The 21,791-nt window shown below is 42.1% G+C and overlaps 1 protein-coding gene across 5 annotated transcripts in view; it reads right to left on the bottom strand.

The window, feature by feature from the left end:
- Positions 1-19,955: 19,955 nt before the first annotated feature.
- Positions 19,956-21,791, bottom strand: part of ripor1 (RHO family interacting cell polarization regulator 1) — a 320,548-nt gene continuing 318,712 nt past the window's right edge. For 4 of the 5 annotated variants that reach the window (XM_078210944.1, XM_078210942.1, XM_078210943.1 and 1 more), the window contains exon 22: positions 19,956-21,371. In XM_078210944.1, the coding sequence (XP_078067070.1) occupies positions 21,274-21,371 (98 nt within the window). In that variant the 3' untranslated portion in view covers positions 19,956-21,273. The remainder of the gene's footprint in view (positions 21,372-21,791) is intronic. The other variant, XM_078210941.1, reaches the window with a different exon arrangement.

Below are 21,791 nucleotides of genomic sequence, written 5' to 3'. Positions count from 1 at the left end.
ACATTTTCTCTTGGTTTCATTTGACTGTCTAATATTTTTTCCCCATCCTCCATGTTTCACCATCACTGGCTGCTCTGTCAACTGTCAGGATTTTCCTCCCTAAATCCCTCTGCCTACCTCCCCAGGCTGGGAGGAGGCAGTAGGTGGCAGAACAAATGTTGGGTTGTTGTGAGCATGGTCATTGGTGCCAGGATTCCCCTTCTAGAATCACCTGATGAACTTATTTATTACCCAGGATCATTCCTATGAATCTTTGATGGATGATTGTTGCCACCTGAATTCCCACTCCCACCTATCAGTCAGACTGCATTTTCATTGGATTTGGGCAGGAGTTTGATCTTCCTAAAACCTGAGCAAAAATCACTCAGCATGAGTATTGTGGCACCTAGATGCACTGGTCCCTGTCCCGAGCTACCATTAACCTCAATATCTGAAGTTAGTATAAAGTGTGATCAATATTTGGAATGGGTTTATGGGTAGTGTAATTAAAGCAAAAACAAATTGGAATCATTTAAGACAGTTTGAATGTCGTGAGTGGAAAACTGTAGGCTCTTTCTGCTTAGATTAATTTAGCTGGGCTAAATGACCCCCTCATCGGAATTTAGCTTGGCCAAGCTTGGATCCTCGTCTGTTAGAAAATGTGGAGAATGAATACATATTTGTTTTCTTTTATTCAGGATATTGATACATTTTTGTGTTGTTCAAAAATACTGAATCAATCATTGTGTTTCTTTCATTTTATGCATTTACCGTAACAAAAATATTTACATTTCTCTCATCATTTATTATAAACTGTTATTTAAAATAAGTAACTGATTTTCAATCCTGAAAATCTTCAAGAGCCTTGGCAAGGAGTACCCAGTGTACTTAAGCATTTGGCAGAAGGTTTCTTTAAACATTGTGTGAAAGAAAGTATGCTCCTCTAAATATTTAGAAGGTTCTTTATAGTAACTTTGTTCACCAGAGTTGACAAGTTCTGGATTTCACCACGGTTATTTTTCCAGCAATAATAATAGAAAAATATCTCGTCAAGAAATCACCATTTTACTGCACAGTATTCGATGTTTAAGCCCCTTCTCTGCATATTTTAGTTCTGTTCTCTGCCTATGACATCATCTAAATAAGTCAATCAATGTCAGTGCAATAATGTGGTCAGTGGAGCTTCAGCATGTGGTATAGACTGTGGAGCTGGACCCAAAATCAATACCTTATTAGTGTACTAATTTCAACGGTTCTACCCTGACAAGTGCTGAGCACAGGCTAGGCATTTGCACAACATCAAGTTACTCTCAGTCTCCTTTTAGCAAATGGTTTAAAATAGCTTTGAGGATACCTGAGGATAGCTCATCTGCGTTCTGTCTTGGATATCGATGGTTTAAAAAAATTTTTTACTCCATTCTTAAAGTTACAAAGTCAATGCACGAAAGGGACTGGGCGAACTCTTAATCCATCTCCTTGCTCCAAAAACCAATTCAAATTGAATCCAATTCTGGGATGAATCAAAAAGAGACTGAAAATCACCTGAAAAAATAGAGGGTTACTCACTCTTAGCAAAATAAACAACATTGATGTGTCCTGATCCTAAAGAACCAATATGGACATAATATCATTGCTAGAATATTAGTACCATAGGAGTACTGAACCAACAAGTCTCATCTTTCAGATAAGATGTTAAACTGAGGCATTGCTTGTCTGTTCAGGTGGATATGAGAGATCCTCTGGCACGATTTTTAAAAAAGAGCAGCGAGCTCTCCTGCCATTCAGCTTATTTTCTGTTTGTAGGATCTTGCCATGTACAAAAAGATTGCCATGTTCGCCTACTTCATCAACAGTAGCTTTCAAAATTCCAACTCCCTAGCCTATGACCCTCATGTTTTTGACAGTCAATAAAGCATATAGTATTCAGGACTTTAATAGGGGTAAAGAGTACAAGAGCAAAGAGGTTATGCTGAACTTATACAAGATACTAGTTAAACCTCAGTTAGAATATTGTGTACAGTTCTGGGTGCTACACTAAGGGAAAGCTGTGAATGCATTGGAGAGAGTGCAGAAGTTTACAAGAATAGTTCCAGGGATGATAGATTGGAGAGGTTGGGATTGTTCTTCTTGGAGAGAAAACGGCAAAGAGGAGATTTGATAGAGATGTTCAAAATCAGGAGGGGGCTGGACAGAGTAGATAGGGATAAATTGTTTCCACTTGTAAAAGAACAAGAGGGCACAGATTTAAAGTGATTTGCAAAAGAAGCAACCATGATGTGAGAAAAACCTTTTCACGTAATGAGTGGTTTGGGTCTGGAATGCACTGCCTGGAATTGTGGTGGAGACATTTATAATCGAGGCATTCAAGAGGGCTTTAGATGAATTCTTGAATGGAAACAATGTGCAGGGGTACGGGGCAAAGGCAAAAGAATGGCACTATGCCATAATGCTCATTTGGAGAGCAGTGTAGATACGATGGGCCAAATGGCTTCCTTTTGCGCCTAAGAATTCTGTGATTCTATATGAGGCCTTAGTAATGAATGCAACGTTTTATCCAATCTAAAAGTCATTGTACTTCAGTTAAGTTATGGGTAGCCATTCCCATTTAAAGTTGTTACCCTTTAAAATATTACCTTGCTGTAACAAGGCAATGAGAAATGTGTTTAAATAGACAGGCCAATTATAGAGCAGCTTTTGTAGCAGTGGAGGTTATTTATTCCTCTGTAAGGCCAGTGCTTATTCTAGAAAGTAATGTGTGGCTTCACAGTCAGCACTTTAAATTGGATACCTTTGAAATATTTTCCTAGGCTGCAAACGGCATGACCATTCATATGCTTATTGTTTCCTCATCAGTCAGTCTTAGAAATTTTTCCCATTAAAAGATGTTTCTATAAAGCCTATTAATTTGGGGGACTGAACTCACATTCAGAGAAGGATAGTATTGGAAGAGATTGTTACTGATGAGTGATTCAGGTCTGCTTTCCCTGATTATGATTATCTAACTTTATAAGCAGAAGGCAGTGGCTGGGATTGATTGATCTCCAGCAGGAAGTGAGTGCCTAGCGGAGGAACCTGACCCACTTTGGAGTCATCCCTCCTCTGCATGTTTGAGGTGCTTGATTTATTTTGATACTAGAGCAGTGGTGGGCACCCTGCGACCTGGGGCCACATGCGGCCCATGTAGGCTTTGAGTGTGGCCCACAGCTATTTTGTTGACCGTTGTCCCTGCGCAACGTTGCCACATTCTGCTGATTTCCATCCACATAATGTTTTTCCTACTGGTATGAGTGAAGTGATATGCATGTAAATCAAGGACAAGTGAATGCGTGCTGATGGCACACAACATTGACTGAGTGCTATGCACTCCCTCTGTATTATATATAAATGATTAAGCATTTTTTATAACTTGTTATGAAATATTTGATGTGTATTAACTGTATTTAATCTTATTCATGGGGTCATAGTTAGTGAATAAACCTGATTTCAATCTTGCTGCCCACTGAGATGAAGGAGGGCCATTTGAGGCGCACTCCTCACTAGCCTAGGATGCCCATTACAGCAGTTGGGAGGGGGAAGGGTTGAACTAGCATTTTGTGTAGTCTGGCAATGTGATTCTTGCTGAGTCCATGTTATCCTGGCTTTCTATTCTACAGAGGGTCCTCCTGTGATGATCAAATATTTTGAAGAAGATTTTGCAGTCAAAGTTAATAAGACTTTCAGGCCAATTCTTCCTAAAATTCAGGCAAAGATTAATTAAGACGATGTCGGGGTCCTGGTAGGGACTTTCTATTTAACTAAAACTTAATTAAAATCTGTAGCATCAGGGGAGGGTGGAACGAGACGAGAGAGCTTTGGAATGTATTTATTTTAAATAATCCTTAGCCTCACAACGTTCATTGTACTGGAACAAGACTGTTGACTTTTTCTGCTTCTTTCAGCAGGAATGGCTGTCTTTGAACTCTAGTTCTGGGATAGTTGCTCTGCTTCAGATTTCTATTCCAGGTAAAATGTCCCTGCCTCTGTTTACTCCTGTAATTTGTCCAGCTTGTGTCGAATTCCTTGGAGGCCCCATTAGTTTCCAATTCCAGCTAATTTTAATCTTTTCGCGTCTGTTCAGCTATTGTTTCCTAGAAGGTGTGCCAGAATGACTGAGGTAATTCATGATATCAGATGATGGTCGGATTCTTTAAAATTTTGATGCGAAATAACAAAGGTCCAAGGTGTCTTGCCATAGCTCAGCTTCCATATTCCAAACTTGCCTACCAGTCTGCAGATTTAGTACCTGGCATGTGCCACATGTTCTCAAGGCTGGCATCACCAAAACAATTGTTCTCTGGAATTCTCAATGTCCTACTCATGTGCCATTAACACCAATTATTCAACAGCGTGAATAAAGCAGTGTCTGCATAGAATTATATCCATCATGGAATCCAACACACTACAGTTTGGCCCAAAATAGCATTTACTGCAGGGACAACCTGGTGAGAACGTCCAAAGTTTGCATTCCATTACATGTTCCCATTTCGTTTCCAAAGCTTATGGTCAGATCCAGTCATACTGGGGCAAGGTGAACAACAATGAGCATAGAGTCTTCCCACAACTGAGAGTATGAACCATTCATGAGATGGTGAGGTTGTTGCCCACATTTTGGTAAGCATTGGACGAGTTAAATTTGGAGGCACCAAAATTGTGGACAGGAGTTCCGGCAGTAGATAAGCTGAGGCAGAGGTTGAGACAGACGATGATACAGAGGGGGATGTAGTTGATCTTTATGATAAGGAAGATATGGGGTATGCTCGGAGTCAATAACTCACTCTCGTTGGAAACAGTCTGGTTCAGTCTGATACAGTGGCCAAGCTGGAGAGATAGAATTGATAGTGTGGAAACAGAGTTTGTGGCAGAGGCCAAAGACAATCAGTTTGCTCTTCTCGATGTTTGGTTAATTGGATAAAATTGTGGCTTATCCAGGATAAAAGGCAAGCAGTCTGAAACCACAGAGACAGTCGGGGAGTCGAGCGTAAGGCTGCCGGGAGTTCAAGAAGGATGAGGCGGGCTAATTTACTATGGTGGCATAGCATGTGTTTTGTGATTTGATTAGGGATATTGCAAAGGATGGATTTGGAAGGCAACATGTTCATTTGGAGAGGAAGTGGGTGCCAGAGATGGGGGCAACAAGTTAGCAAGGACAGAGGCTATAAATTCAAATCATGTATTACAATTTATAAAATTTGTGATTTATCTTTTATGCATCAGTCTGAAACATTAATTACATTCACACTCCTTGCATTACATAGCTAGCTTATTTTGTCATTTGTTAATGCTGCAGGAAAAGCTCTTCTCCTTGTTTCTTGTATTCTGTGAATCTGTCATGAGATGCAGTGAGGAAAGGCACAACATGGTAAAGAGCCATCTCCAAGATTTGTGAATGCTGGATTGGAGATCTTGGTGGTGGAGGTAGAAAGAAGGAGAAATAACTTGAATCCACAGAGGCTCAAGAGTCTCTGTAGGCATACGTTCAAAAGGCTGCTGGAGCAGATGGCTTTGGAGGTCAATGCCAAGAGTGTAACACTGAGGACCTACCTGCAGTGCCACAAGAGAAGTTCAAAGACCTCACAAATGGAGTTTCAAGGACCAACAAATAGTCAACAGTGAATGCATCTTCAAATACTATATCCTACCAACTGCACCAGTAGTCTCTCCGATTTTGCAACGCTATACAATTGCATCACTCATCCACCAACAATTTCTATCAATCACAACACATACCTAACATATGTTGTATTCGAACATCTTTTCATTACATTGATGTAACAGAGGATGTTGAAACCCCTGCTTATGAAGGGGCTTTTAAACCAAAGCAAGTTAGTTTAAAATAGGGACCATAATGCGCCTTATACCCTAACCCTAACACCTCCCACATATATTATGAAGATATTGTCTATATAATCAATAGTAGTGAATCGTTAACAAATATTGTACTTTTAAAATGTAGTTTTGAAGGTCTTGTAAGCTTCCAAATGCGGCCTGCTCTAAAAGCAAAATGGGAAAAAGCAGATCCAGACAGGCCACATTTGCTAGAACAACAAAGTATAGAACCTAATCAGTGAGGCTTTGGAAGACCTTACAACTGGAAGGTACTAAGATAGTTGTATGAATAGAAGGATTTAATTGCTAATTAAAATGAATAGGAGCATTCCGCTCCTTACTCTTGGCCTGTCTGTGGGGGTTGTGATGATAAAGTTTAGCTAGTTAGGCAGAATGACTCCCTTTCAGTTCCCACAGCCTGCAAGTGGCAAGGGGGAACCTTGAACCTGTCAGACATGCATAGGTAAAGTTTCTAGGCAGCAGGGGGGAAGATATCCAGGTCCAGTTAACCAATGAGTGCCTAATTATGCTAAGGGGTAGAATGCTGTTGACCAAGGTAAATAGTGTGTATTAATGTAATTGGAGCATCCAGTTTGGATGACAGGGTGCAGGGAATTTTCGAAAATAGCATATCAGAAGTGTTCATGTGATGTAATTTCAGAGACGGAGGCTGGAAGCCATCCTGCATCTCTCTCTCCCAATATGTACTGGTTAAATAAAGAACGTCTTTAACCAGGTACTGTCTCTCGCAAGTCTTTGTGTTTAGCTGGATCGGCTACATGCAGGACCCCCTGGATTGGAGGCCCTGGTTACTGGAATTCGGATGCAAGATGTGTTTCCCAGAAGTGGGTGAGTACTTGTAAGTAGCACCCAGTAGTTAGCAGTCACATGCCTGGCAGCCAGAAGCTGTAAGTTGAACAATCTGAACTGGGGAAGGGGTTTGAATACAGTCTGACTGTGTAAAGAAATAGCGCTCAATGCAGAGGACCAGGGACGGTATCCTGGATTGCTTGTCAGCAGAGCAAAAAATAACCACGCTGTGGATAAAGACGTTGAGGGTTAGGCTACGCTTAACGCAAAGGGTCAGGGTTACAGACTCTCGAACCAGCTTGTGGAGCAGAACAAAAAAAGCCTTGTAGCAAGGGAAGGCGTCAAGGGACTATACTGTACAAAAGGGTTACGGATAGCTGGGCATGAGGAATCTCCCATAAAGGAGGATTGGCGGCCCCAGTGAATTACAATTGATGACTATATTGGTGCCGCTTCATGCTATTGTCTGACCTGGAAAATTTATCAATTTTGCTTCCAACTTCCACCCCTTTCTCACCTTCGCATGGTACATCTCCAACATGTCCCTTCCCTTCCTTGACTTCTCTCCATTTCCAGTGATAGACTGACCATTAATATTCATTATAAACCCACTGACTCCCACAGCTACATCGATTGCAGCTCCTTACACCCTGCTTCCTGTAAGGACTCCATCCCATTCCCCAAGTTTCTCTGCCTCCATCGCATCAGTTCTAATGATGTCACCTTCAGCCAATTACTAAGACTGCCAAGGCACGATCCTGGAGAAATGGCAATGGCTCCATGGAGCACAAATCTGCTGTCTAGCTTGATTTGTACTAGTGTAAGAGAGGGCAAAGCTGGTACATGGAGCTTAAAATGGCACCACTATCATCAAATCAGCATTACATGCTGATTGATGTCATGATCTGCCTACTTTGCTTTTGCAGGAAGTTAGCTAAATGTCGTAATGCCTTCAACTGATGCAATTCGCTGCAAAAATGTGCACATTTACAATGGACACCATTTTGGTTCCTGAATGACACCTGTAGCGTTAAACAGTGATGTCTGTTGAACTCCAAATTTCATCCCTTTTTCTCAGTTCTGTAGATCTATGATCTCAAAGACAGGGAAAAGATGCTCTCAGGGGACCAAATAGTTAGATTGTTGGACTGGGGGAGGGTTTGGGTTATCGACTGTATTAACTTTACCATCCTTCGTGTTTTCTTTTCATTATTAATTTTTTAAAAGCAATGTTTGTTCAGTGACTGCTGACAATGTAAACAGTCTTAAAAGAGAGGTTGAGTTTGAAGGAACTGAATGAACAGTTTTGCTGAAATGATTTGAAAAAACACACCGGCACCCATAGTAAATGACTACTGATGCTAAATAAATTCCTTCATGTGATGTAAAGATTTCACAGCTCGGCATTAGCTTTTAAACAAAAGAATCATCTGAAAAATAGAAATGAACTTGGATAGAGATTGACCAGTGAAAACAATTCCTATTTTTTGTATTAGTTCTTGGAATTATAAGTGTTTCTGGCAAGCTGGGCATTTAATGCCCATTCCTTAGTTACCCTAGAGATGGCAGTTATATAGCTGAATGGCTTACGAGCCGACTTCAGAGGGCAGTTAAAAGTCAACCACTTTGGTGTGGAACTTGAGTCATGTACAGGCAGACAGCTAGAGCAGGAGATGTACCCTTAAAGGACATTAGTGAACTAGTTGGGTTTTTACAACAATGGAGGCCCACAGCACTACTTGGTAGTCAGGTCATGGGCTAATGTTTGTTGCTCTTGTGGAATACCAGAGCCTGACAAGTTTCCACTAAATGGAATCTGGGAGAGTACATGTAGAAAATAGTCAATTGTTTCTTGGATCACAAAGTTGTGCACAAAAACTTTAGTGTTTCTTTTATTGTTTAATAAGTACCTCTGTTTGTAAATACTTATTGACAATGATACCTTTATTGTCTAGAATTTTCATACTGCATGCAGATACAACCCACCCACAGTCAGACATTGAGAATAGTCATGTCGCTAATTTGACATTAAGTTCATCCTGGAACAGGAGTATATTTTTAGCATCCATTAATTTCCAAACCTTCTAGTTCACAAATGAGCCTGCGTTTTTTTTTTATTTCGCAGGTGGGCATTGCTGGCTAAGTCAGCATTTGTTGCCCATTCTTAATTGCCTTTGAGAAGGTGGTGGTGAGTCGCCTCTTAAGCCACTGCAATATATGTGGTGTAGATACATCTGGTGCTGTTAGGAAGTTCCAGGATTTTGACTGTGACTGAAGGAACAGCAATAAATTTCCAAGTCAGAATGGTGTGTGGCTTGGAAGGGAACTTCATGGTATTCCCAAGCACCTGCTGCCCTTTCTTCTTCTTGGTGGTAAAGTTTGCAGGTTTGGAAGGTGCTGTTGTAGGAGCCTTGGTGAGTTGCTGCAGTGCATCTTGTAGATGGTATACACAGCTATCACTGTGCGTCGGCAGTAGAGGAGTGAACGTTTAAAGTAATGGACGGTCTGCCAATCAGGCGGACTGCTTTGTCTTGGATAGTGTCGAGCTTCTCAAGTGTTGTTGGAACCACACTCATCCGCCACACTCCTGTAGATGGCGGACAGACTTTGGGGGGTCAGGAGATTGAGTTACTCACTACAGAGTTCCTAGCCTCTGACTTGCTAAGTATTTATATGGTTGGTCCAGTTCAGTTTCTGGTCAATGGCCATTCCAGCATGTTGATGGTGGGAGATTCAGCAATGTTAATGCCATTGAATGTCAAGGGATAATGGTTAGATGCTCTCTTGCTGGAGATGGTCATTTCCTGATACTTCTATAGCACATACCTTACTTGCCACTTCTCAGCTATATATTATTCTAACTTTATACAACAGTGATATGTTTTCATTACCTGATCTCCAAGCTAGAATAGGATAGCCTCATTTAATATTTAATGGCAGTTTGTGCTACAAAAATGAGTTATCAGCATTCAAACAATTCATTTTCCTTCCATTATAAAGTTGAATTCATCCTCTGCTGCATGTGTATTCCTACTCGGACCAAGTCCCATTAACCCATTACTTCTGTGTTTGTTGATCTCATTGCCCTCTGGTTAAATATTTTGATTTTAAATTTTTTATCATTATCTTCGAATCTCTTCATGGTTTCACCCCCTCCCTATTTCTCTGTAATCTTCTCCAGCCCTACAACACCCCGAACATTCCTATAACTCTGGCCTCTTTTATATCCTCCACTTTTGTTGCCCCACCATTGATGATCACACCCTCAGCTGTCAAGGCCCTAAACTCTGGATTTCCCTGCCGAAATCTCTCCGACTATCATTCCTTATGACCTACTCTTTGAATGAATGTGACCACTTGTCTGTGGCTCAGAGATCATTTTTGTCTGATTATACTCCTGTTGAAGCACCTTGGGAGCAATTCTCCCATCCCGCTGCACTAATTTTTTAGGGCAACGGGCCGGGTGAATTGCACGTTGGCCGATTCGTGGGATTCCTGGGAGTGTTTGTGCCGCGCTTGCGTTTCCCAGGCCTGGATTTCCGGTGGTGTCTGTGCGGTTCCGGAAATCAGCTGGGCGGCAGGGCGAGCATTTAAATAATATTTAACATACTATTTAAATGCTATTAACGGGCGCGGGACTGAATTCTCTGGGCTCGCAAGCATCTCCCACCCTGCCAGAGTGTTTCACTCCAGCGGGGACTACTATAGTTCCCCACTTTTGGGGAACTAGCGGATCGAACTCCGCTGGAGTGAAATGGCAGCAATCAGGGCCCCCCAGGGGTTCGGGTGGCGGGGTGGTGCCCCCTGTGCATGGGCACCTGGCAGTGTCAACCTGTGCCCCCGGCACTGCCCAAGGTGCAAAGTGCCCATGCCCAGGGGCAGCTTGGCACTGCCCACCAGGCATGAGACAGTGCCAAGAGGGCGGGTGAAGAAGGGAAAGGGTTAATGAATTTTGTACCTAGAATATATCACAAACATAACCCTTCCTCATGGCTGATCTCCCCAGGCTTATACTGCTCCTGGCATCAATATAAATTATTTATTCATGTTTTCCTTACTTGTTCATGTCTTTCATTCTTTAACTTTCAAATTCATAAAGACAGATAGTTAAATGTGAATGTTATTTTGCAGACATTGCAAACCTTACCTGTTTGTACTAGCTAAACATAATTAAACAGCTGCAGATAGTAGAGTGTGATAACGGCTGTTTGACAGGAGGACTCCTGCTGGGACAGCCGTGACCACACAAGTTACTTCAGTGAAGAAGCTGCCGAAGCCGCCGGAAAAGCTGTGGGTCGTGACTGCGCCAATGACTGCGTCGTGGCTGAAGCTGCCAGACGAACTGCGGGTCCTGGCTAAAGCCGGGGGCTGTGTCGTGACTGGAGTCGGAAGCGTTGCGGGTCCTGACTAATACCAGAGTTTGCATCGTGACTGGTGCTGGGAACCATGATGTATAAATACCCACACTTATTTGTGTTCAGAGAGAAGTCTGGTGAACCGCTGTTAGGTGCCAGATCTCTCCCAAAAGCTCTTGTAATAAAGCCACTGTACTTTGACTCACTAACAGTTTCAGAGGTATCTTTTTACCTACAACAATTTGGTGCCGAAACCCGGGATCTGTTTGTGGGCTCGGTTGAATGGTCACGACCGGGGCTCCGGAAATAGAATACTGAACCTAATAGGGTGAGTTAAACAACAGTGGACAATCATCTGTGGTGAGAGTGTGTGAGTGAAAGAATGTTCAGACGTGAGTGAGAAAGAGACTGTCTGAGTGATTGCCGGAGTAGAAGGAAAAGCCGGCTTAATAGTGTAAGCTTAATAGTGTAAGCTTAATAGTGTAAGCTTAATAGTGTAAGCTTAATAGTGTAAGCTTAATAGTGTAAGCTTAATAGTGTAAGCTTACTAGTGCAAGCGGTGGTACGGAGGGATCTGATCACCCCTGACAGGTATCACCGGACTCTGATAAGAGCAACCTAGGAGGGGAGAGCGAGAAGGGAGAATAGAAGACTCCAGGTGGTGAGTATAAACCTTATATCTGTATTATGGCGTGATCACAAGGACAGTGGGGAACCCTGGGATCCCTGATAAACGAATATATGACTGAGAGGGACAGACTCATTAAACAGATGATAAAAGGGGGGAGGAATTCATCCCACCCGCCAGACCAACAACGGAAATGGTTGGAAAAAGAAAAGAGAAACAAGACAAAGAAGATAGGTGTATTGTTAATACATCAGTTAGCTGGACTAATTGAGCAAGTAGTCGCCTCTACTAAGAAGTGGAGTGAAGATAAAGAAAAGATTAGAGAGTTAGAATCCCGAGTGAGGGAACTGGAGAAACAAAACCAGGTATTAGAAGAAAAGCAATGGAGAGGGGAAACTGTTCCTCTACCTCCTTATGAGTCCACACAACAGGGACCAACCGCTCCTCCAGAGGAGTGGGAAGCGCTAGAACACAACCTAGCGCCAGTAACCCGAGGGGCAACAGATGCGCAGCCAAAGGCAAATTATAAACCCTTCACCCCAGGTGAGAGACACCAAATAATGGCCTTCCTGGGTAAATTACAACCTAGAAGCACAAACACTAAATTCTGGAAAGAATTAGACACAATCTGGGTAGGACACCAATTACACCTGAGCGATGTACACCAGTTGGTCAGGGCAGCCTGTCGAGCAGATAAATGGAGGCAGGTAGCAGGTGGACCCGCTGCTCCTCCAGCACAGGATTATAGTGGGGGATGGTGGACGCATGTAGTCGCCCTAACATCGGAGATAGATGCCCAACAGGCACCCTTCACCCAGTTTAAAGCAGAGATTCAGAAGGTATTAGGGAATGCTCCCACTAACTGGAGCAGAATTACCACAACAAAACAGTTAAAAGGGGAAGGAGCTTCTGAATACAGGGAACGGTTGTTCCAGGTATATCAAGAGTGCTCAGGACAAGGGAACCCAGGTCGAGGAGATCGAGCGTTCATCCAGGCTTTTAAGGATGGACTCTCTAGTGCTCACCAAACCATCCTAAAAATGGGAGTGATTATGTCCCAAGTTTACGATGAATTGGTAGAGTGGGCTAGTGGCATACCTGGAGGAGGCTAGGAGAAATCTTAGTTTTTGTATTTCAGTGTGTTTGTGTGATCTGGTAGCTTGTCGAATGTAGGTGGCTGTTGTTGTATTAGATTGAGAGCAGGAGCTGTTGAAGCCTGTTTGTTCTTGTGGAGTGTTTGTTACAGGCAGTGGATGCAGTGCTTTGCACTTTGGTTTAGTCTGGGGAGCTGGGGAAGTGTTAAAACTGTTAAAGTTTAAAGTGATAAGATTTCTTGAATTTACTTCTGTTTTGAGTTTAATCATAAGTTTGGAAGAAAGAAGAATAGAAGTGACCGTCTTAATCAACATTCTGTATTCTCTTTGAATGTTTTACTTTCAAAATGTGCTGTGGAATGAATGTTGGAAACTTCCATGTGTGTCTAACAAAGTGGTTGCGTGGATGTTTGTTATTGTTTGCTTTAATGTTTTAATGTTAAGAAAGGATTTAAACCTTGGAAGGAACCATGTGCTCTTTCCTTTGTCTCGAAGTGAAAATTATAAGAGTTAGTTGAGAAGTTAGGAGAAGAAAATAAGTAATTTTGTGGAAAAGCAGGAACAAAAGAATGAGGTAAATATACTGTCTATGAGTCAGTTTAAAGTATATCAAGTCAGTGAAATATAGTATTAAGGTTCTCAGAATATCGCGATTTACGAACGTCTGATAGTTTAGTATTCTGTAACTGGTTAAAATTATGCACTGCCGTTGGAATCTCATGTGTCATCTATTGTTCAAAGTTTGCCAAATATATAAACACTGCAAAGCTTAAACCCTAGCCAGTTAAGAATCAAACCAAAATGTTTCTAATCCATTAACTAGTATGTATTGTACCTACTTTGATTTTGATTTGGCGCCTGTTATTTTCCTAGAGTACGGGGGTTTTGATCTGGAGCTCAGTTTAAAAATGGAAACGGCTTGAATCAAAAGGGTTTGGATATCACAGTTATGATGTGTAAAGTGGCATGATACAACTACCGCTCGATTATTATACAGTATAAGCACTGCCATATAGACCCGAGAATAAAATCAAATCCTGAAAAGCCTTAACCAATTTTATATAATATATATTGTGTATTGATAAAAACATAATTCTGTAGGAGAAAAGGCTATTTATTCCAAGCTAAATGTTGGTACTAGGCATTTGGATGTACTTTGTAGGTAGGGTATATAGTTACAGAGAGAGATTGAATAGGTTGGGACTTTATTCCCTGGAGCGTAGAAGAATGAGGGGAGATTTGATAGAGGTGTATAAGATTTTGATGGGTATAGATAGAGTGAATGCAAGCAGGCTTTTTCCACTGAGGCTAGGGGAGAAAAAAACCAGAGGGCATGGGTTAAGGGTGAAAGGAGAAAAGTTTAAAGGGAATATTAGGGGGGGCTCCTTCATGCAGAGAGTGGTGGGAGTGTGGAATGAGCTGCCGGATGAAGTGGTAAATGCGGGGTCACTTTTAACATTTAAGAAAAACTTGGACGGGTTCATGGATGAGAGGGGTGTGGAGGGATGTGGTCCAAGTGCAGGTCAGTGGGACTAGGCAAAAAATGGTTCAGCACAGACAAGAAGGGCCAAAAGGCCTGTTTCTGAGCTGTAATTTTCTATGGTTCTATGGGTAGTGGTATTTTGTGAAGTACTGTAATGCGGCGCTTGCATGCAAACAAATGATCAAATTAGATATAATGTAAGAGTACATCATGTAAAGATCGGAGCTGTATGGCATGTGATTTTAATGGGGAAAGCGATGTCTTTTGATAGGATTATATACAAATGAATGGATGTCCAGCTGCAGCCAAAAAGCCAGTGCAAAGTGTTATTTGATTCACACTAAGCTTTCTATGGAAGGGGGATATGTAATTAAATGTATAATGCACTAGCTAAAGCCATACAAACATCGGGGAAAATATGGACAGAGGTATTGCCCACTATACTAATGAGATTAAGGGCTACCACGAACCGGACAACCGGATTAACCCCTTTTGAACTAATGACAGGACGGGCGATGCAATTACCAGAAAGCATCATAACAGGTGGGACCGATGTAGGTCCACTAAAGGTTAAAATCAGGAGATATGTTTTGGAACTAAGCACCCAACTAAAAGGGATGCGCAAATTGGTAAAAGACAATCAGGAAATAAGAGATGCGGAGAGAGAACTTGAAATGCTCCCTGACGTCCCAACAGCGGGATGTAGCGTCCTAGTGAAAACACTACCTCAGTTATCATCAGTGGAGACACCTGTGCCTGCATAGATATGCAAGGCAGGGGCGTCTGGAAACATTGGACTCAGTTGAAAGAATACGCTGGCACCAATTGGAAAAATATGTAATGTGCTCAATTCACAGGTTCATGAGATGACTGATCTCCAAGCAAGCTGAACGGGTGCGCGGGAAGTTGCGCGCGGGCGGTATAGCCTTTGGTCCATTGTATAACGGTTACGCGGATTATGATTAAGTGATAGGATGATTCTCTTGCTGCTCCTCATGACCCTTTCCCTGCTAGCTACGGAGGGGAAGTATAGGTGGAATGTGTAAACTTGGGGACAGAGCATCGCAAGCATCTCTGTAACGATGACTCTGTCTATTGTAACCTTCCGACACATGGAATAGGTCCCTGGGAGGTTACCTGTAGGGACCGCTGCTCGGGATTCCTTAACCATACCATGTTGCCAACTCTGGAGGGGCGAGGTGATTGGGGTCTCCCATGCAATGTAACTTGGTGCAGCTGGAGTTTTCGGTGCTTAGCTGAGGGACCGGCATGACCTGTACCCGGCAACAGCAGAGGGTTTGGGAGGATGAGTACATCAACACGAGATTTGGCCGATCCAAGCGATCATTGTACCAATCCTCTAAAATCAGACCCCATCACGTGAACACTTTCATGTATATGTCTCACTTGTATGCATTACAGTCAAATTTGAGCAAGTGCTGGGTCTGCTCACACATTCCCACGCACGGAGGAAAGGGGGGAAGTCCTTTATTCCCTATCCCTTTGTCAACTCCAGAAATGGTAGAATGGATTTTGAATCAGAATAGAACCCAGGACGGGACAAGAAAAGTTACATTTAAAACCCCATCAGGCACCACTATGCAAGGTACTTTCAATGTCAGCGACAGCGATGCTGTTTTGGGGTTAGGAGGCGGAGGGTGCACTTTATCAGCCTTTAAGAACCATTACCAGCCCAGCTATAATAGATCAGACTCTCCTCCCCACTTCGTTGTGGAAAACCAACAAGGGGGATTTATCTGCTTGGTAAGAAACGGAACCATACCTGTTGGCCGTAACTACTGTACCCAGCAGGCTAATGTCACCAGTGGTGCCTGTGTGAAGTTGTACGAACTAAGGAATAGCATGATGGGAAAATTGGTCAGCTATTTGGTACAATATAAGCAAGGCTGACTCTGCATAACTTTAAGACTGTATGAATAAGACAAGATAAGGTCAGGGATGAAGGAGTCACAGACCTTCTTCTGTTACTTCAAAGGACAAGATAAGGGTATGAATGTTGAGACAAAGTTCTAGGAGGTCAGCAAGTTATGACATGATTAATGACATTGCTTATAATTCTATTACTAATCAAATTCCTGAATATGCTCTGGTCATGCAAACTGATAATGATTATGTATAAATACTGAACTGATTCTTTGTGTAATTGCGAACTTGAGGAGGAATTAGCAAGTTGTACCAACTGCTCTCTGAACTCAAGTTTCAGCCAAATACTGCATGCAGTCATTCGTAAATAAAGACCGAGTTATTTAGTCGGAACAAATTTTGTTGAATCTTTCTATTAGAGTCAAGAAGCAGGAAAGTTTCCACTTCAACACCTGGGCTTTGGTGCAACAGATTACAATCCATTTCCCCACTGCTGATGTCCCCGGTCAACCTCTCCTCTACTCATATATGAGCAGCATGACTGCATATAATGGTACCTATTTTGTCTGGAAACAATGCCTACCCGTGGCTTCCCTGGGATTGGGCAGGATCGTGTTATTTAGTGTATGTGGTGCCCTATATTCAACATTACACTGACTTATGGGACCACCCCGCGATACACCTGCTTAGCGCTAAGTGAACCATTAGTGAGACAGCACGGTTCTTCGTGATAGCCTTCCCACTGTATGGGATAGTAAAAGCAGCTCAGGAACTTATACATATGGCCTCAACCTTAGAGAGAGTTGCAAATGAAACTAGAGACGGGTTCGAGGAGGTGTATATCCCAGCTGATTAGGAAAATATAACTCGTTTGGCAGATCATATCAAATGAGTAGCAAAGGTAATACAAGATGAAGGGAGCCAATATCATAATTATAACCCTCTGGGATGGCTGGGGCAATGGTTCGGGTCATGGGGATCATACCTGATGCATGGGTTGATTGTATTCATTGTCATTGTTATTGCTTGTGTTGGTATGGCATTATTGAACACTTGTTGTAAAACACTAACAGCCCGGATTATGCTGAGTGCAGGTGTACAGGCAGAAGGGGCAAGACCTCCTGATGGAGGTAGGCCCATATGCTGGTAACATTTGGTTCTGAATTGGTCATGGGGCAATGCTTAGGCCTGGCCCCGACCAAAAGGGTTAATGAATTTTGTACCTAGAATATATCACAAACATAACCCTTCCTCATAGTTGATCTCCCCAGGCTTATACTGCTCCTGGCATCAATATAAATTATTTATTCATGTTTTCCTTACTTGTTCATGTCTTTCATTCTTTAACTTTCAAATTCATAAAGACAGATAGTTAAATGTGAATGTTATTTTGCAGACATTGCAAACCTTACCTGTTTGTACTAGCTAAACATAATTAAACAGCTGCAGATAGTAGAGTGTGATAACGGCTGTTTGACAGGAGGACTCCTGCTGGGACAGCCGTGACCACACAAGTTACTTCAGTGAAGAAGCTGCCGAAGCCGCCGGAAAAGCTGTGGGTCGTGACTGTGTTGTAGCTGAAGCTGCCAGACAAACTGCGGGTCCTGGCTGAAGCCGGGGACTGTGTCGTGACTGGAGTTGGAAGCGTTGGGGGTCCTGACTAATACCAGAGTTTGCGTCGTGACTGGTGCTGGGAACCATGATGTATAAATACCCACACTTATTTGTGTTCAGAGAGAAGTCTGGTGAACCGCTGTTAGGGGCCAGATCTCTCCCAAAAGCTTTTGTAATAAAGCCACTGTACTTTGACTCACTAACAGTCTCAGAGGTATCTTTTTACCTACAACAGCAGGGCCTGGAGCAATAAGTGGGGTGGGGGGGGTCCTGCTGCCACTCTATATTGGGATCCAGTCGGGGCTGGAGGGAGGCCAGTGATTGGGGTGTGAGAGGGCTAGAGATGGGATGGTGGAGGGCGGGGTGGTTCCAGGCTGGCCCACGAATGGATGGGGGGCCATGATCAGGGAATGATGGGGGGGAAAGGGGGGGCAGCAGTGCAGGGGTCCCAGGCTGGCCAGCAGATGAGAATGACACTTCGGAACCACTCCACATGCGCAGAGACCTGCTGGTTTCATCCTCTCCAGCAGGAATAGGCCCTGCCCACTGAAATTTAATGACATTCACGCTGGTGGTCTCTGCATCGCAGTGCGGAAGATTCTTCTCTGAACTCACACTGAAAAAATCAGCGTGAATTACTCAAATTTTCCCACGAATTTGACACTTAGAATTCTTTTGGGAGAATCGTGCACCTACACCCCACCCCCCAGATGGAGGGAACCACTCCTGGTGGTGCCCGACAACTTCAATCCTGAGCTCCAAAATCAGATGGAAATCCATATTTAAATATCGAACTGGAAATCGGTGCAGAGCTGATTACTCCAAAACATTTTGCCCTGGAAACGCACGGAGACTGTGGCGCACAACAGGGAGCCTGCAAAACGGCCTCTGCTGATGTCTTGCAGCCTGTTGCGCTGCCAGAGCATTGCAGCAGGCTGGGACAATCACTCCTGCTACATAAATGACAGTTGTAGCTTTTGTTTGACAGGAACTGGTTTAATTAAATCTAACTTTGCTGAATGTAAATTCAAATTCCAGATGTGATATGGTGATAAAATCCAGTAGTCTTTAACAAATAAAGGTTTTATTGTAACAATGATGCAAAATTTTATTCTTGTGTAGCACCGAGACATTTTAATATGTTAATGATGCTATATATATATATATATATATATGCAACGGTGATAAAACCGTTGCAAATAGTACATTAACAGTTAATATAATTTCAGTTTTAAAGGGTTGGTTCATTATTGGCAATTTGTTCAACAACCCTCTCAACTTAATGGTTAAAAACTGGGTGACATAGACATGTTGGGCCAAAGGGCCTGTTTCCATGCTGTAAACTTCTATGACTAACTCTATCTTAGATGTCCAAGATCCCTGACTTCATCCTCTTATGCAATTAATTTGTTCCTGCTGAGGCCTCATTTTTTGCAATACCCACTCTAATACTGTCCACCTGCACATTTAAGGCCCTTCCTTAAAACTCATCCCTTTGACCAAGATTTTCAAGTATGTTCTTTGGTTCAGCCTCCACCATTAATTCAATCCTCTGTAAAATGCCACTGTGTAAATTTAAATTGTTGACAATCATGCACGATTCTTCAGGTGCTGGGTTAAATTTTGCTCATCACACTAGAAGCCTACACATTGAAACAGGTACCGAATGTAAAGATGAGCTATGAGGAAACTAAAGTTAAGCTCCAGAGCATAGTAGTTAACAGAGCAAAGAGAGAAATGAGATTTAGGTCTACATTTTAAAAATGGTATGGACAAAGCAAACCTAGAATATTATAAGACATGGGAGTAGTGCCAAAGTTTCAATTTCCAACAGGCAATTCCCCTGCTCCTCCGGATCCTCCAAAAAAGTCAGATAGTTTAAAAAATGGAGACTTCTAACTCACCTGGATAGTTTATCCAAGAAATATTAGACAGAAAAAAAGCTATATCTTAACTCCTGGGTAACTATTCAACTGACTCCCCATTTCCCACCATACCCACTTAGCTGAGTCACACTCACTCACTAACATACTGAAAAGTTATTTAAATGTTCCAAAGCTTTTCATGTGTTAGTGAAGACTTGCTGGAATATGGTAGACAATTCCATAAAAAGGGAGCGTGGTTTGATTTCCCTCGAAAGTCCTGCACTCCAAAGGAGGACTCCCAGAGGTCCAGTTCAGAAATCTGGGCCAGAAATGTGGAACTCCATATTGTGTAAATAAAATTGGCGCAGAATGACAATTCAACAGTGATTACCACTCCTCAAAAGACTTGGCTCAGTATTTATTGGGAAGAAATTGTTAAACTCATACTAGAAGTTTGGTCACCTACAGACACATGCCACTTAATAACCTTTGCCATGTATAATCCATTGGTAGTTTGTGTCTTTTCATGCCATTATACACCATTGTACATTCATCATCTTTATTTGTTCAAGAGATTCAATCCCCTTCCAAGGGTTTGAATGCAATCTAGGCTTACGTTCCAGTGTACATTGTGTTATACTAACAATGGCACCTCTGACAAAGTAGTTTGGGAATATGTTAAGATTTCGTGGCACTATTTAGACACAAAGGGGTTCTCTCCCAGTGCCCGGCTGATATGTTTCCTTCAGTTATCAACAAAAGTATACAAGTTCACCATTCATTTAATTGTTGATTCAGTGTACTTATTGCATTTCAAAATAATTGGATGCAAAACTCTCTCAAACACTCAAAGATGTTACATAATGTAAATGTAGAGCTGTATTTTTGATTTGCAGAACCAAAAATCACAAACTAAATTATTTGCATTTTGGTATAATACAGCATTGCATTTAATGAAATTTTATTTATGATCACAATTCACTTTTACTTACATAATACATTTATATAGAAAATCAAAGTATATCTTTTTACTGCACCATGTGGAAAATAGTAAAACAGGTTTACAAACTCAAAGCTGTTGCAGTTATTCTCTTTACTGCAACTGTAGTCAACATTAAATAAAAAACTGGACCTTTTTATTGTACATGTAATACTTGTTTGCTCTCCACCATAACACTAGGCACTTGGACGTGAAGCAGCACTTTTGTTTTCTGCCTCCGAGCAGCAAGACATGCAGAATTGTAGGTAAATATTTGAGCTGTGGCTTTTGGAAACATATGTCTGTCAGGATCATCCCTCCGTCAAGGATAACCAGTCCTATGTGGATCATTCACACATTCAATTATTCAAAGTGCATTTCCACCAACAGTCCCAATCTGGTCACGGTTTCTTTCACCAGGAGGCCTTCTCCTTCAGTTGGTTTCTGGGCTTTTTTGTCAAAACATGTGCATTCATATGTGAAGTACAGGCATTATAGTGCCAACATTCCCCACACTGGGAAATTCAAAGTGACTCACCCATACGGTAGCATTTACCCCTTCCCCCAAACCCTACTCCCAAACCTAGGAACGGTCAGGAAAGCTGCTACATCTGAAATGTTCAAAGCTATAAATTCAGACAACAAAAGCCACATTGCTTCAGAAGCTCTCTTCAAGGAGAAACTGGCCATTTTTCTGCTGAATGGAAGCATCCCTGGTTAAAAAGCTGTGCTGGCCATACTGACTGATCCCAGGAGCCTCTGCATACCGTCCAATGATTCTTCCATATGTTTGTAGGCAATTTTACCTTCTTCACCTGTCAGGGCATTGAAAATGGTAACAGTTAAGTGTTTGTCTTGATAACAACAAATCATAGCAAGTACAGGTCAGATTGGTGTTATGTTTAATATCTTGTCCATTTCAATTAGGGTAGAGATGATAAGACTTTTCAAACGTAAATAATACATTCTGGAGAGAAGTCTACCCAAAAATAAGATCATAATTTCTTGTTATTACCACCACCAGGAAGATGAGAAATATTAAAAATAAATCACTTTGTGACTCTGTCTCTTCAGAATGTATAAACGCATCATCAATCCCCTCCTCTTACCTGTTGTTGCATAGGGAAATGTGGCAGCGAATTTGCAGACAAGGTCCCACAAACAATGAGGTATATGACCAGATAATCTGCTTGTGTTGCGAGCTATATATTGGCTCGGACAATTCCCTTGCTCTT

This window comes from Mustelus asterias, chromosome 4 (genome assembly GCF_964213995.1).
Source record: "Mustelus asterias chromosome 4, sMusAst1.hap1.1, whole genome shotgun sequence".
NCBI lineage: Eukaryota > Metazoa > Chordata > Chondrichthyes > Carcharhiniformes > Triakidae > Mustelus > Mustelus asterias.
The sequence above is the reverse complement of the archived record's forward strand: the minus strand, read 5'-3'. Positions and strand labels throughout refer to the sequence as shown.